General features: G+C 46.9%; 3 protein-coding genes across 3 annotated transcripts in view; all 3 read right to left on the bottom strand.

Annotated features, from left to right (window-relative positions):
* LOC128431321 (microtubule-associated protein 2) overlaps nucleotides 1–6,990 on the bottom strand; it is a 37,593-nt gene extending 30,603 nt beyond the window's left edge. Inside the window, exon 1 of the mRNA XM_053417601.1 lies at nucleotides 6,902–6,990. The gene's annotated coding sequence lies outside the window, so the exon portion shown is untranslated. The remainder of the gene's footprint in view (nucleotides 1–6,901) is intronic.
* A 1,208-nt stretch (nucleotides 6,991–8,198) lies between these two features.
* Nucleotides 8,199–11,362, bottom strand: acadl (acyl-CoA dehydrogenase long chain). Its single transcript, XM_053417541.1, has 10 exons — nucleotides 11,185–11,362; nucleotides 10,443–10,601; nucleotides 10,224–10,361; nucleotides 9,988–10,152; nucleotides 9,682–9,913; nucleotides 9,498–9,599; nucleotides 9,268–9,381; nucleotides 9,058–9,185; nucleotides 8,876–8,962; nucleotides 8,199–8,799 (listed from the first exon to the last, which is right to left on the bottom strand). The coding sequence occupies exons 1-10, from the start codon at nucleotides 11,271–11,273 to the stop codon at nucleotides 8,706–8,708; spliced, it is 1,308 nt and encodes a 435-aa protein (XP_053273516.1). The 5' UTR covers nucleotides 11,274–11,362; the 3' UTR covers nucleotides 8,199–8,705.
* Nucleotides 11,363–13,113: 1,751 nt separating this feature from the next.
* On the bottom strand, nucleotides 13,114–16,209 carry mylz3 (myosin, light polypeptide 3, skeletal muscle). The gene is made up of 6 exons (XM_053417549.1): nucleotides 15,702–16,209; nucleotides 15,264–15,291; nucleotides 13,860–14,003; nucleotides 13,590–13,760; nucleotides 13,403–13,480; nucleotides 13,114–13,314 (listed from the first exon to the last, which is right to left on the bottom strand). The coding sequence occupies exons 1-6, from the start codon at nucleotides 15,702–15,704 to the stop codon at nucleotides 13,286–13,288; spliced, it is 453 nt and encodes a 150-aa protein (XP_053273524.1). The 5' UTR covers nucleotides 15,705–16,209; the 3' UTR covers nucleotides 13,114–13,285.
* Between the last annotated feature and the right edge of the window lie 526 nt (nucleotides 16,210–16,735).

Genomic DNA, 16,735 nt, shown 5'->3' with positions numbered 1-16,735 from the left:
ACTTTTGTTTCCATGACACTGAGATGAGTAAATATGGATCCGACGCCCTCGGGCAACGAGGATAAATGAACAGAGGAGCGAGGACTGGCAGAGGGAAGTCGACGTGGGACGGTGTTGAGAGCGTTTGTTTCATCTGAACACTGAAATGTATTATTAGCACAAACCTGGGGTGTGAATATATGAGTTATTCATGCCAATAAAACCAGTTAAAGATCCCAGACCTCCTTAATTCTTCAAGTACAAACCTACAATGACATTCAGAAGCATTTGTAAACCCTCCTGCAGCAGCCGAGGACCAACACCCCCCCCCCCCCCCGTGGATCCTGCACCAGCGCTGCAGTCAGAGTGACTGAACCGTGCTCAGGTCGCCAAGCGTCTCTGGTGTCAGTGCATCGTTTGCCCTGCAGCACTGACATCATCTCACACACACACACACTGAGGCAGAAATTCACACACACACACTAAACAGTGACCGCATGCAGCCACACCGAGCTTTGTGTTTTCATTCCTCAGATGTGGACGCAGATTGAAGCGTCTTCCATCTCCAGCTCGGTGACTCTGTGGGTTCAGACGTGTCGACTGGACGCCGCCGCCGCCCGGCTGTGATCGAGAACATAGGAGCTCCTGCAGATGAAATGCATTCCACGTATCCTGGTCTGAAACGTGCAGAGCTGCAGGAGTGGTGAGAACACGGAGAGAGAAAGGCTGGAGTGGAGCAACAACGTGAAGATCACTATGTTGTTTTCCTTCTGGAGTTATTTACTTTTCTTATTATTGAGGCTTAAATGAAATAATACACGTTTTACTGGACTGAACTTCACTTTAAACCCTCTGAGAGTAAATCTTTCAAATCAAACATGAGCATTCCTCCTCCAAGTCCGTCAAATTTAATCAAGCTGCACAGAAACTGGATCTTTGTCTGAATCCAGACCAGAATTATCCTTCCACCGGCTTTAGTGGAAATCCGTTGAGTTGTTTTTGTGTAATCCTGCTGACAGACTAACAGACGGGGTGAAAACACAACCTCCCTGGCAGAGATACATATTCAAGAAAGGCTTGGATTCTAAATACAGAGGAACCTCCAGCTGCTCTTATGTCACGGAGGAGCTGCAGGATCCCACACAGACCAGCAGAGGCTGAGGAGCTTTTCCCACTCAAACAGGTGGGAGACAAACTCCCAGGACTCAGGGTCAGCTGGGTTTGAATCTGCTGTGACGGCCGGTGATTAACTCATCTGCCAGGATCTGCCTCTTTGACCAGAGGTCGCTCAGGAAACCAGGTTTATTGTGCCACGGCTCATTGGCTCTGGATGGAGGAGGTAGCTTCTTTTGGATTCTCTCTATGGGTGACCCCTGAGTGGAGGGTGAGGGAGGGAGAGGGGGTGAAAGTGGGGGTGCAGGGCGCCTCCATCGGGGTGTCAGAGGTTCGTAACAACCCTGGCAGCCCCTCAGGCCGTGAAGAGCTCAGGGATTTTCCTCCCTCACCCACATTGGCCACGGGCAGGAAGGCTCCACGTGCAGCCTCTGCCTGAGGTAGAAAGCAGATGGCGGGGGGGATTAGCATGTGAATGTGGGCATGCACATGGGGGGTGCACCCTCTCCTCATGCTTCCCCACGGGGGTTCAGTGAGCTGGGGACCAGAAAGACTGGGGAGGGACAGAAATCAATAATTGGAGACCCGTGGCGTGCAGACAAAGGAAGTGGGAGAAGCTGGTGGCTCCAGAAAGAAGAAGAAACAGCTGATTACAGATCTGCTCTGAGGACACGTCACCTCTTTGTTTACATGAGCAGTTCTTACATGGGGATACAAAATTGAAGACAAAGAGAAGTTTGTGAGTGTGTGGACGTGACAGCAGCAGAGACAACACCAGGACGCAGCTTTGAAGTTCACGTCTGACATGCTGGTGTCTACAAAGAGCTGTGGAGTTCCCCCACTGCTGTCCAACACACACACACACACACACACACACATACACACACACACACACACACACACACACCAGGAATGGACCATTAGCCTATTAAACGTTGAAAAGGAAATAGTCGAAGTGAGGCAGATATATTCCACCTTGTTATGTTTTCTAATGACCGACTGAAAGACTGAATGAAACAGTTCAGACTCAGACGTGAAAACACGGAGCACAGGTTTGTTTTTCCACAGAGACGGAACATGTGACGTATGAAACACTGAAGGAATGTCAGGGAATTCAACTCTATATGTTTATAAGCTTTATTATGACTCTTATTCAACATGTGGTGACGCCCCCGAAGGAAGCTGAAGTTTTTTTCCAGCAGGATTTATGATCTGTGGTTTCACGAGCTGACCCGAGGTCGAGTCTCACGCCACCTTCTCTTCTCCAGCTGGTCAGGAGCGTGACACAGGAACAGATGATTCATGTTACATCTCCAGCTGAAGTTGATGTTGAAGAAAATGGAGAATCTAGAAGAGAAAATGTGTGAATGTGGTCTACTGGTCAATATCCTGTTATTCCAGAGCAGCACAGAGCGTCTACACACTGGGGTCATTCCTTTGAGGGACTGGTTTCTATGGCAGGGTTGCCTTGGTGAGGGGGGCCCTTAGTGGTCCCATAGGGGGCAGTGGGAACAGTGGATGCCTCAAAACAACACAGAGGAGGAGAGAGGGAGCGATGGGAGTTCATTGGACGTTGTTCGATCCCCGTTCAGACTCATCCAGCGGCTGCAGAGAGGAGCTTCCTGGAAGCCGGCCAGTCGGCCACTGCACACACTCAGCTGCTGTGTTCCTGCAGCCAGGCTCCAAACAGGCCAACAGGAACGTCATGTACCCTCCATGCATCTGCTTCTCAATTCACACAGGCTTTACTGAGATGCTCCTGTGAACCGGGGGGGGGGGGGGGGGTTCCATTCATCCCGTCCAACCAGCAACAGGCAGATGCAGAGCGGCGCAGAGTCGAGCGTCCACTAACACGGTTAGGAGATGTTCTGGTTTAGTTTAGGAAGCTTCAGGCCCTGAGAAGCAATTTGCGCCGAATCCTTTGAGACTTCTTTCCATGACAGTACATTCCATCTTGTTTGGAGACGTCGCACATTTAAAAAGCAGAGAAACCTGATCCGGAGTCTGTACGACTGAACAATACGTGAGCTTCCAACAATGAGGCTCATTCATTCGTGCAGCACACTTCAGCCTGTGTAGTCGCCTTTAACCGCTGCCAGTGCGCTGTTTGCAAAAAAGAGAGACGGGGAGAAAACAATCTCGCTGTTTAGCTTCAGCATCTGGAAGTCATAACGGAACTTTGCCGCCACGCTAACAGGAGGTCCCTGGCCGGCTCGGGGAGATGCTAAGGCTCATTAGCGGTTTCTTTCCGCCTCGGGCCCGGGTCAGCGTCCGAGAAACGAGAGCGGAGGCCTCACGAGCTTCTGGTGCTTCATTCAGGCGACTTTTAAGTTTTAAAATAGTTCTGGCTTTGATGAACGAGTGAATAGAATCAAAAAGCTGCACATTGACAAGCAGAATTACATCTTTCATCTCCTGCAGAGCGAAGAACTCAAGCTTCATTCACAGACAATTAAAGACAAGATAGTAAGAACATGTTTTTTATGTTGTTGCACGGTTATAAAAATGATTTTAATTGAAGTGTCCTGTAATATTCAGTGCTCTGCTTTCACAGAGGCAGATGTAGGACCAAGCTGGCTTCCTGCAGTAGCCTCCGACACCATTACATCATCCAGAACATGTCAACAGCCCAGTTGGCTGCATTCTTGAGCACCACTTACTGGTGTGAAACCCCAAACACCATTATAAACTGGTCTATGAGACGCAGCCCTGCTAAGACAGACACATGTGAACCTCCTGTGACGGCTCTGTGTGAACACGTAGGAGGTTTCCAGCTTGGAGCCGATGGAGAGCTCTGGTAGGAGGGTGGAGGCTCCGTCTCCTCTGGTGTTCCCACTGCCTTCACCACGCTGACCTCGTGGATTAGCTAACACAGTTACAACACCGAGCTGGAAGCAGAGAGCAGCGGAGAATCCTCGAGATGTCAATATGTGACAGGGCTGGAGAGCAGGGACGTCCCACATGAGAGTCCTCTCTGTCGAGGGGCACCGTCCGTGAGCGATGGGATGAGACACCGGCTGTCAGGCCCGGTTTGGGAGACGGACTGCTAGTCAACCGTGGACCGGGATCTGGTGCAGGGGGCCAGGGGACCGGGTGAGCGGGTGGAGAGACCGGGCGTCCTGGACCCAGAAGGCCGCAGGAGGCATCTCAGCTGCCTTCAAACGCAGTGACTCTCACAAATGGGATCTGAAGCTCAATTAAGACTTCATTTAAACAGATGTTTCAACCACATCTGGAGTGTTTGTGAATGCACCACAACAGAGAAGATGCCACCCAGCAGCAGCAGCTTCATCACAGTATCTCCTCTGCTTTCATATCAAACATCAGCTGAGAGACGAGACTCCAAACAGGCTTCAGAGGACACATGGGAAAAGACTGATTCTCCTTTTTAAACGTCTGCAGCCTCGAGACATAGGTTCACAACCCACCAACCTCTAAATAATCAATTCATTTCAAGGATCACAGGATTTCTCTTTAGTATTGACGGCAGAATCCACACAAACCTGAAGCTGAACACAAGAGATGGACGATAAATACAATATAAAAGACTTAAAATAACAAAGAACTGCAGGGTCTCTATTAATTAAAAATCTAAATAAATTATTCAAAAAGCTAATGGCAGCTGGGACCAATGAATCTGTGGCTTAACAGGCGGAAACAGTTTAAACCTACAAAACAACAGGATCCTAATTGGTCGTGACTTAATCATTTGGTTTATAGAAACAACAGAAAACAGAGAAGAACATCAATCACAATATCCTACATCCTTTCATCTATTACACATAAGAAACAAGAATATTAATCAAATTCATCTTCTGACTGTTTAATTAACTGCTGAAGATGAATTGAAGACACTTGAATTCTCTCTGGACGCTGTTGTCTTCGTCTTTGTCTCACTTCCCGTCCACATCCTTACTCCTCCGAGTGGAGGGTGGGTGTGTTGGGTGATGGTGAGTGTGCACCACATGCAGGTCAGTGGGACGTTTGGTTCCTGTGACGTATGTGCATTGGTTCCGGTTCCTCTCGCGGTCGAGACCCAAACACGCACTAAAGCTCAGTTCTGCCAGCTCCCATTAGAAACCTGCAGCACCACCATTGAGTTTCCTGTTGTTTAAATTAAAGTGTTGTGTTCTCATGCAGGTAAACGCCCCCCCCAACCTGTTGTGTTGTTATTAAGGTCATTTCAATTACTCCATCAGTGATTAGACTCAGCCCAATCTGGCCTGACAGGGGTCGAGTCCCATCAGGAGGTTTAAAGGGAAACCGGACTCAATCTGGTCACGTCCAGCTGAAGCATCCTGCCAACCTCCATTTAGAGGAGGAGGGGGGGGGGATTAATGTTTCCAGTTTGTGCCTTGCTGGGAAGCCGCGGCTCATGATAGATGAATTATACATGAATATAATACATGTGTGGTGATAGATCGAGCACACAAGAGCTGCTGCGGTCGCCCTCAATCGATAGAAAGGAAGTTCAGGCAGGAGAAAGATATGAAATGAATTAAATGACGTCTCTGCTTATTGAAGCTGTGCTGCTATGCTAGCATCAGAAAGGCCTTTGATACAGCAGTGAGTCCGTGTCCTCATCCAATCCTGCGTCTTTAAACTATATTAGTTTGACACGATTGGAAATATTTCACACTGGAAGGTCCCACAAGCAAAACGATCAACTTAAAGGAAGTAATTACTGCGTATTCGTTGATTTTTAGTATTTATGACTTCATTTATTACACGTCACGACCAAACTGGAGGAGAAAACCCAACATGACACTGATCTCCTGTGGGTCTCAGGTCAGTGAAGCTCCAGCCCTGAAACAAAAGCCTCAACGTCGGCTGAGACACTGAAAATCCAAACATCAGCCCCATGAAGATGCTGTTTTCATTCCATCCCCGGTCCAGAGCCGGGTCTTATGTGAGCCAGCTGCTGGAATGTGTCCTTATGAAGAGCGGGAGTCGGCGTTAAGTCCTTTTCATAAAGGAATGTTTTTCCCCTCCGACATCCAGACGTGGGAAACCTCCAGCTCGTGCTCTGAGGCGACGAGCAGCTCGGAGCAGCAGGTTAATGGAGGTCTGGACCTTCACAGATCTCTATCTGTGGCTCCATGTTGGTCTGATGACATCACAGCAGAGAGGCTCTGTGGATGGGGGGGGGGGGGGGGGGTGGGGGGTCTGGGAGGGTTCGGCTTGAATCTAACTACATTAAACTCATAAATCAATGTTATAATAAATGCATTTTGCAGCCTTTTGCTGGTGCAAGGTGGTAAAACCTGCAAGGGCAACTGGCTGTGACCGAGAACCTGCCAGCTGCACGCAGGGCTACTCCCTTATCCTCAAAGCGTGCAGGCAGCAGACACACTGCACATTACACACACAATACAAACACAAATCTGTGTGTATGTGTATGTGCAGTAGTGTAATGATCCTAATGCACCTGCACTGGTCTGATCCCAGTGTTTCTCCTCAGAGGTGCAGTGGTGCAGTGGTTTCAGCACCATGCAGGCGTGGACCAGAACAAAAGGACGCAGCACAACAGCGCAGAGGAACCCCCCCCCCCCCCCCCCCCCGATTCTCAATATTCATCTATATACCATAATCCTGATTCTTCTCTTTACATTAAATCACAAATAGATATTTAACTGCACAGCCCAGGATTAAACATTTAACATTAAAATACACTTTCAGCTGTTCACACACACTTGACCCGCAGCCGGAGCCCCAGAGGAACCACAGCAGCGGGTCATCACGGAGGGTTAACGCGGATCTGAAGCCTCGGTTCCCCGCAGGCAGGAGGACAAAGCTCCGGAGCTCTTACCTGGAGCTGGAGGCGGCGGAGCGGCTCTGGAACCCGGAGTGAGGGAACTGATCTGCGGGGACAATCAGGGAGCTGCGGGGCCCTCTGACCACGCCCACCAGACACCCAGCTACCGTAAACACTGCAAACACAGCGCAGTAGGATTTATCAATACCAACAATAAGAACAGTTATTTACAGGTTTTATGTGAACTACACAATGAAAATTCTTAACAAACGTTCATATTCATAATATTAATATTTTCAATAGTAAGAGTTCATGTACATACTGGGGACAGTTGTCCATCATGTCTCTTCAAATGAAATTAAAAGACAAACACTGACTCACACACTTTCACCAGCTGCCAGGACAGATGCTTATTAATTAAATAATTAAATAAAGTTCTTACCCATTTTGTATCATACACACATCTGAATGACTGAGCTTTGCCACGGTGACGTCTATGTAAGCATCTGATGAGAAACTGTAAAATCTGAATATATTAAAACACAAAGACTCTGGAATCTTCAAATCAAAGCTGTGCAAAGTCAATTAAATATTAAAATCATCCTTCCATTCCTATTCAACAGTCTCTCGCCTGCTGCAATGGAATTATTATTATTATAATTCATGTGTCTGACCCCTGTGTGTGAGCATCTGCCTCCATCTACTGGTGAGAAGCACACATTACAGGCTGCTCTTTACTCCAACAGGTGTTTCACATCACATTTCATTGAGCTGACGCTTTTATCCAAAGAGACAACAAGTGCATCAACCATGAGGAACAAACCAGAACAACAAGAATCAAGAAGGTAGAAGTTCTTCAAGAAGTCAAACTACAGAGGGCTGTAAGTAAGTGACATGTAAGTGATACTAGATTGTTAGGTTAGACTTTTATTCAAGGTTTGTTTTTAGTCTGTAGGAAGATGTAGACTTTCTGTCCTGATGTCACTACAACAGGACTGTCCTCCACAGACTTTCCACAGCTCCATCATTTAGGAGCCAGGACAGCAGAGAGTGGTGATGTTGATGAGTGACAGCTGTCCCTCTCAGTGAATGGTTTGAAATGGATGCAGCCACTGGTAACCAGTCGAGGAGAGGTCACATGGCAGCAGCAGGTAGATTTTAACATTTCAAACCTTTAAATCAAAACTTGAATCGACTCCTAAAATTAAAACTAACGTCTCTTCTGACCCACAACATGGACGAGTGAAGCAGAAATATGATTTTTCATAATACAGCTCGTCTTACTGTTTGGCACCAGCTCATTGAAAAACGCTTGAATATAACAATGAGAAATCAAAAGATGAGAGCAGAGTTCAGAGTTTCAGTTTTTGTTTATTGATATTTACATTTGAAAGTACTCAGGACATGGCACCTTTAGTTTGAACACATCCACACCAGTATTAGAATAATTTCATTTATGTATAATAATTAATATATAGTATTATGTTATGTCAAGGAGATTTAAATGTCTAAGTCTTTTTCCAACTCTTTCACCTTCTTTAACAGAGCAAGTTATGACATTTGATTGTCCCAGAGAATTATAATAAAAAATACTCAGACATATTTATGAGGTCGGTTTGGAATTTAAATTAAAAGGTGTCATAACAATACAGTTGTTTGTTCTTAATGATGTGAGTCACACAGAGATATCACACACACACAAACCACCGAGCTGCAAAACCCCTGAACGTGTTAAAATGTGTGAAACTACATTTTCATTACAACTTTCCACAGTTTAAAGTTTCTCCTGTTTCCACTGCTGCTGCTGAACTTCTCATCTCCTCACCCCGACCTCCTCCAGGAGCAAGTTGAAGACTCCTCACTTCTGGCGGACGATGCTGCGGCCGATCAGTTCTTTCATGATCTCGTTGGTGCCTCCGTAGATGGGTTGAATACGAGCGTCAACAAACGCCCTGTGTGAAGAAAACATGGATTAATATGTTTGACTTTCTCACAGCGCCCCCTGGTGTTGAGCGGTACGAGTCTTACTTGGCGATGGGGTACTCCCACATGTAGCCCCAGCCTCCGTGCAGCTGGAGGCACTCAGTGGCCACTTTGTTCTGGAGGTCAGACGCCCTGGAGGAGGAGACACACAGCGTGAGGAGGACTTCAGCCCACAGCAGAAACAAACCAATCTGTGAGAGAAGAAGCTGGTTGAATCCCACTCTCACCAGTACTTGGCCATGGAGGCGGTGGAGGCGTCCAGGCGTTTCTCCGCGTGGAGCTGGAGGCAGTTATCGATGAAGGCTCGGCCCACGCAGATCTCAGTTTTCAGCTCGGCCAGCTTGTGCTGCACCGTCTGTGGAGGACAGAGAGACGGTCAGAGAGTCTCTGGTTAACGGGGGGGGGGGGCGATGGAGACGCCGGCGGCCGTGACCCACTTGCAGGTGAGCGATGGTCTTGCCGAACGCTTTCCTCTGCAACACGTAGCTCCTGGTTTCCTCAAACATGAACTCACAGCTGGCGATGGCCATGACAGCGATCACCAGACGCTCCTGATCCACAACACACACACACACACACACACACACACACACACACACACACACACAGGGGATTAACTGAGCTCAGGAGGGAGAAGGTCACATGTTTGTTCACGAGCTTCCTTCACCTGAGGCAGTTCATTCATCAGGTAGTAGAATCCCTTGTTGACTTCCCCCAGCAGAGCGTCGGCCGGCAGCCGCACGTCCTCGAAGAACAGCTCAGCCGTGTCCTTTAGAAGGAAGACACAGATTCAAACCTCTGAACCACTGATCTCAGGACGTGAGAGAAGTCGAGAGAGGACGTGAGAGCACCTGAGCCTTCAGCCCGATCTTCTCCAGCTTGCGTCCCTTCTGGAAGCCCTTCATGCCGTCCTCCACCAGGAACAGACTGATGCCGTGCGCCGCCGCCTTCGCCTCCCGGTCCGTCACGGTCACCACCACCACCGCGTCGCACATCCACCCGTTGGAGATGAACACCTTGTTTCCGTTGAGGATCCAGTCGCTGCCGTCCCTCTTGGCGTAGGTCCTCACGCCCTGGAGGTCACTGAGGAGAGGGAGAGAGGTCATGAGAGCTGGCTCGTGATTCCTCTAAAGGTTTCCTCCGTGGTGCTTCCTGACCTGCCGGCTCCCGGCTCAGTCATCCCGATGGCAGCGATGCTTTTCCCAGCGACCATGTCTGGGATGAAGCGTTGGATCTGCTCCTTGCTGCCGTAGTTGGCGATGTACGGCACCACGATGTCGGAGTGGAGAGCGAAACCCGGGCCGGAGCAGTTACAGTACGATCTAGAAAAAATCTCATTTTTAAAAGTCCTTGTTTGACCTCAGACGTGTTTTTGAGTTCAGGTGCAACTCACTGCTCCTCCCACACGACGGCTGCAGACAGCAGGTCTCCTCCCACGCCTCCGTGCTCCTCGGGGATCAGGATTCCCAGCAGGCCTTGCTCCCCGGCCTTCTCCCACACCTCCCGGCTCACCTGACCGGCCTTCTCCCACCTGGAACAACAGTTTACATCACATCCCTCTCCTCTGGGTCTCAGTGGGACTCTGTGATGTGGACGTGAACCAGGAACCTACTCATTGTGGTGCGGGACCACTTCCTCCTGGAAGAAGCGCCGGACGCTCTCTCTGAAGAGGTCGTGGTCCCCGTCGAAGATCCGCCGCGTCCCGATGTCCATCATGTTCTTAGTGCTGGACGTCTCGGGACGGGTCGAGTCCGGGGACTGACTGTAGAGTCTGATCACACACATTACTAGATTAGATCCCATAAATAAAATAATCATTGATAGTCCCACAAGTGATAAATAAGTAAACTTGTAATATAAACACAAGGAAATATAAAAAATACACATTGAACAGTAGACATGAAGAAAGGAAATGTTGATTTTAAGAAGATTGGGCAGAAGTCTATTTTTATATATTACAATAATTAAATATAATATAATAAAACTATCAAGAGAAAGAAATGAGAGATTGCTAAAGCTAGAAACTTAATAAATATTAATAAAACCGTTAGTGCTTTTACATAAATACGTTATTATTGAGTAATTTTACCTAACAACTGTTTTCTTTATTTGGATTTTCAAATTAAACCTCCGTGACTTTACTTTTCAAAATAAGAGCAGTGTGTCCGAGGTTTGACCTTTGTTCTATATTCACCGTCGTGACAAAATAACTAACGTCACATTAAAGTAAAGTTCAACTTTCATACATGACCGTAACAGACGTGTTTTAACGATATTTGATCTTTTCACAACAAGTCAAACTTTAACAGCACAAAGTGTAAAGTTGATAAAGTGACAGAAACAACTCGCTGGACCTGGAGCTCGTCGCCGGAAACACTGAAGTTCGTCCGAAGACGTTTCTCATCTTCAGAAATCCACATTGAATCCTCAGGCTCAGCGACATGTTGGAGAAGCAGCAACACAAACTACACAAACTACACAACAGGACGCGGACGGATTCAACACACTCTGCAGCCACTTCCGGGTTGGGAGGAAGTCTCGCGAGATCGTGATATAGATAAATAAATAAAAGAAAACCGTTATGAAATAAAGAAAAACATCTAATTTATTAACTATTTGTTTATTTGTTTAATATAAATTGAAAACACCATGAAGTCAATGAAAGATAAAAATATACAAAATGAAAAACAGACTGAAATTCAAGCTGTGCTCTTATTATTTAAATGAACTTAATTTATAACAGAGGACAAGTTCAGTGACAAATCTGAAACAAGTTATAAAAACATCATATAAAGATTATATATGAAATTATTATTATACCATTCAGTACAAATATTACCTATAAATGATTATTCCTATTTCATTTTTGACACTGTACAATTTCTTAGCGTTATTTCCATGAACTTATTTATAACTTTTTATCATAACTCTATTGATTTATCTAAAGTACAGTGAGAGATATATTAAAACAGATTACAGAACCTTGGAACAATAAACAGTAGATTTATGTTCTGCATGTAAAATGTGTGTCTATTTCATTTTCATAATTAAGATAATGTGACTTCTGGCTTGATGAATCTTTTTATGTGTCACAATCTTTGAATTAAATTTGAACATAAAGACTGAAATTCAAGTTGTGCTCTTATTATTTAAATTAACTTTATTTATAACAGAGGACAAGTTCAGTGACATTGAATCCTGTTGACAAATCTGAAACAAGTTATTAAAACATCATATAAAGATTCTATATTAAATTATTCATTCAATTTAATACAAATATTACATATAAATGTATCTCCAATTTCATTTTTGACACTGTACAATTTCTTTGCATGATTTCATGAACTTATTTATAACTTACTAACAACCTGAGGAAAAGGCCTTTTATCATAAATCTAATTCATTTTCATAATTAAGATAATATGACCTTCTGGCTTGATGAATCTTTTTAAGTGTCACCATTTTTTAATTAAATTTGAACATAAAGATTAAATGTCCACAGAGGAAACATGAGAGGAAGCATCGAAGATCCTCTTCTTCATTCCAGCAGCTCTTATTGTGGCAGCTACTTAAATATGTCAGATTAATTTCACTTAAATTAGGAACCAAGCAAAAAGAAAACACAACTAAATGTGATGTAGCCGGGATGTGGGTCTATAGAGCTGTAACCCCAACATGTTTATGGGCTTTAAATATTTCAATACATTTTCATAAGGATGTATTAAAGCAGCAGTGTGAGGCCTGAATGTTTCCTCTTTACACTGTAAATGTATTTTTCTTCCTATCTTTATGTATAAATATATATTTTCATTGTGTAGCTTATGCAACATGTAAGAAAACGACCTGAGTTCAGTGTCAATATAGAAAATAACCTGAATGAGGAGAATGAGACGATCAATGAGAGATCAGGAATCGACCCAGATGGGATGTACGTTGGAAAAGTTTATTCTGACATGAACAGAGTGGAAATAAAGAAAACTTTTCAGGGGAGGGAGGGAGGGAGGGAGGTGGGGGTGTGGGGGGGGGGGGTACGTTTGGCGGTCAATCCACGCCCGTTCTCCAGCACCTTAGGTTCTGCTGGGCCAGTGGTGGCGTGACTGGATGAGGTGGCGGTGGGAAGGGAGGGATCTACCCTCACTTGATGAGCGGTCACCCCTTCTCCCCCGTTCCTCACCCCATGCAGAGAGTGGAGACGCGCCCAGGGGGGAGGAGAGGCCAGGTGGTGGGTCTGGTGGTGGTGGTGGTGGTGGTGGGGGGGGGGGTCACGTCCCGAGAGAGGGAGGGCTTGAGACGAAGTTTACAGGAAAACAAAATTAACAAGATGGGTTTGCTTCAACATCCCTTGTACATAGTCCTTGTCTTTCCTTGGTTGGTCTTTGAAACAGTGTCGGTGTCCGGGACACTGTCGGCTGTCTGTAGCGAGCTACAGCTTCTCCAGCACCTGCTGCCGGCCTCTTACACAGACATGATGTGCTTCACGAAAGCTGCAAGAGACCAATCGAACCTTCAGCATCACACGTATGAAAGAGGTAGAAGAGAGAAGAGAGATGCATGCTGGGAAATGAAGCTCACCCTCATAGTGCACGCTGCCGTTCTCGTCCTCCTGACCCGCCATGAGGGACTCGATCTCATCCTCCGACATCTTCTCTCCTGCAGCCACACGAGGAGCCGTGTCAGGTTCATGCTCACATTCTGCACACGCTGAGCAAACTATATTTGTGCCCGGTCTATATTTGGAGAGCGGCGACTTGAGACTCACCCAGGGTGGAGAGCACGATGCGCAGCTCAGCGCCCATCACGGTGCCGTTGCCCTCCTTGTCGAAGACGCGCAGACCCTCCACGTAGTCGTCGTAGCTTCCCTTGGGGAGGGCGTCGACCAGCTTGAGCATGGGCAGGAAGTCATCGAAGCTGATCCTCTTGTTGGCCATGTCTGCGGGGGGGAGGGGATATCAGAAAAAAACAACTCAACACACAGATTTCACTCTCATTGACCTGATAACTCGTTGTCTGGTGCGTTTGGGCGTCTCACCGTCGGCGGAGGGGTTGCCCAGGATCTTGATGACGTCCTTGTTGGTGGGGTTCTGGCCCAGGGCGCGCATGATGTCGGGCACCTGGTTGTAACCCACCTGGCTGTCACCAATTCTGTCGAAGAGACCGAAGGACTCCTTGAAGTCTGAGGAGAGAGGAGAGAAGCTTGAGTTACAGAATTCTGACACAGAGACGTAGAAACATGTGAATTCTGATGTTAGTGTTGAGAAGTTCTGGGTTTTGCTCATAGGAACGAGCGGGGGGGAATTTAAATGGTCAAACTGGATCTGTCGAGGCTTCAGGACATGAACACTAATCTGCTTTGTGTGGCAGTGAAGTTGTTTTATTTGAGACATCATCAGATGCTTGTGATGTTTTATGTCCGTCAGATCCACTTTGGATTTCCTGTTATTTCTATAAGCGGGTTGTCGGTCAGCTGTGGCCCCGGAATCGAACGCTGCATTCTTCCGTCCTTGTTCTAAGTGAACTGGGAGCGACAGCTGAGGGTGTGTTGTACATGTGTGTGTCTGAATCCGACCAGGAAGTCAATTCCGTGCGACCTCTCTGACAGACGAATGTGGTTTCTGATCGGAACAGCTGTGACCCCCCCCCCCCCCCCCCCCCCCCCAGCCTGACCCCCCGCACCCCACCCTCCATTCCTGCCTCCGCTTGCATTTGGGGCGACACTGGGATCTGATCCTCGCTGGCAGAGGCCCGGGCCATATAGAGGCATCATCGCTCCAGTTACACATGGGAATGCTGCGCACGGTGTAATCGACACCTCCTCCTGCACAACTTGCGTTTCATGCACGGCTACACAACCCAACGCCTCAGAATGCACAGAGGAAGCACTTCCTCTGCCTCGGGGGGGAATTAAGACGAGTAATCAACGGAATTTGACAATGAAATTAAAGCTTTTATACAGAAATGTCATTTTGGTCTCATCTAACGGGGGACACGATGTCCAAAATATGTCCAATCAGCAACATTTGCATTGCAGACCCACAACTGATGTGTCCACACTGAGCAGACGGCTCAGGATGGAGATCTGAGGATTCCTTGTGTAAGAGGACGACAGTTTGCACCTTGGCCCCTCAGCCCCTGGATTAACACTTGTGCTGTGTAAGGGCCACAGGGGCCCGGGACTCAAGGCCCTGCCGTCTTAGAATAGACGGATATCAGATGTGTGGCGACAACTGGACAAGAAGGACACGCACGACTCTGCAGCTTTCTCCTGATTCACTTTGGACAAACAGAGGAGACGACCGGCAGACGGATTAAAAAGGACAGACGGAGGTGGGGGGGGGGGGAAATCAGAGGACACGCTCCCGCCTGCTGCTGATGGCGTAAAGGAAATGTGGGATTTGTGTTATCTGTGATGTGAGGACGAGTCTTCTTCACTTACCAGCCACCTCTTCCGGTGAGAACTCAGTCTGTCACGTGGAAACACACACAGACACATGGACACATGGACACACAGGGAAATGGATGAAAACAGGTGATTTATGAGTTTAGAGAATCAACAGATGAAATGCAGTTTATGTAACATTTATTAATTAAGCAGAATCTAGGAATTTATCTCATAAAGATGGAGAATTCTAAACTTTTCAAACAAGTCTATATATGTTTGCATTTCAAGGCCGTGGTCCTCGGCTGGAAGTCTTCACAGATTTTCCACAATTTACTGCTAAGTTTTTTCAGAGCTGAATTAAAGACGTCAGCACGAGTTCAGTTCCAGGTTCGGGCTTATTTTTTGAAAAGTTGAAAATCCAAATAAAAAGGTATCTCCATCGGCCCCACCCCACCCAACAGGTCCAGAAGAAAAACACAACATGGTACACACCATTTTTGCAGAGTAGTTGCTGGAGAAGCGGAAAGAAAGGAGGCGAGAAGCTGAAGTCCCAAGACAGACTGGTCCTGAGCCAGGGTCAGAGCCCCCCTCTTATTTAACCCGGCCCTGTGATGTCACGTATGCTAATGAGGCGGATCAGGTGACTCGCTGGAACTTCTTTAACTTTCTTAGGGCAAACGGAAAGAAGAGCTGAGCGTCCTCGGGAACAGGGGGAGTCGGCCTTTAGAAGGGGACGGGGTTATTTTTAGACGGCAGGAGAATCTGTGTCACTGCTTCCAGATTTCAAACTCGTTAGAACTCGTTTATGGATTCAAAGCTCATGGGTTTCATTGATTGGACGTGAAGAGCGTTGTGTGTTCTGTATCATTGGTGTGTGTAGAGATCCCAGCGGCCACACTTCGGAAGTAAAGGAGCTCCAGGTCCAGAGAGCTCCTTTACAAGCTGGTATTTTTAAACATGGAGGCTGCTCCTCCTCTTATGGTTAAAGAACAGCCGGGGAAAAAGACAGGAAATGTAGATTCCACTCAGACGAGGTCGGAACATGTTGAATCAGGGATTGAACTTGAAACCTTTTGGGTTAGAACACAAATATGTGGTTTTGTGGAACATTATGTGCAACAGATGAAATAATAGAGACGATGGAAAGTGAAAGGATTCTGTAGTGGAACAGATTAATGGAACTTTACAAAGTGGTTTATTGTATTTCTGCAGCTTCAGTAGAACTCTGGTGGTGGAGCCTCCACTCAAGGCCCCAATGGTTCCGGAGCTTTCAGCCGTGACACGGCTGAAAGCTCTGGAAAGAGCCGGAAGCATCTGGGAGGTGATTAGAACGTTTATGTTTCTCAGATAAAGACTTGAACGACCACGCCGGACGCCATCTCATCATCTCAGCCCCTCACGCGTTTAATGTTGCTTCCCATTATTTGTTATGACTGCAGATATGACCCACAGATTGTAGGTCACTGCACGTTTATGCTCAGCGTTCTTGCAGCTTCTTTATGTCACTTGTTTTAATGGTGTTTGTG

The sequence above is a fragment of the Pleuronectes platessa genome, chromosome 24 (genome assembly GCF_947347685.1).
Source record: "Pleuronectes platessa chromosome 24, fPlePla1.1, whole genome shotgun sequence".
Classification (NCBI taxonomy): domain Eukaryota; kingdom Metazoa; phylum Chordata; class Actinopteri; order Pleuronectiformes; family Pleuronectidae; genus Pleuronectes; species Pleuronectes platessa.
The sequence above is the reverse complement of the archived record's forward strand: the minus strand, read 5'-3'. Positions and strand labels throughout refer to the sequence as shown.

Coding starts and splice junctions, on each gene's coding strand:
- mylz3 (XM_053417549.1), bottom strand. Junction 14,004..15,263: donor CTCACCGGAAGAGGTGGCTG/GTAAGTGAAGAA, acceptor CTCTCTCCTCAG/ACTTCAAGGAGTCCTTCGGT. Junction 13,481..13,589: donor CATCGTGCTCTCCACCCTGG/GTGAGTCTCAAG, acceptor GTGTGGCTGCAG/GAGAGAAGATGTCGGAGGAT.
- acadl (XM_053417541.1), bottom strand. CDS start 11,273: ATGTCGCTGAGCCTGAGGATTCAATGTGGATTTCTGAAGATGAGAAAC. Junction 9,600..9,681: donor AGATCGGGCTGAAGGCTCAG/GTGCTCTCACGT, acceptor TTCCTTCTAAAG/GACACGGCTGAGCTGTTCTT. Junction 8,800..8,875: donor TGGGAGTACCCCATCGCCAA/GTAAGACTCGTA, acceptor TTCTTCACACAG/GGCGTTTGTTGACGCTCGTA.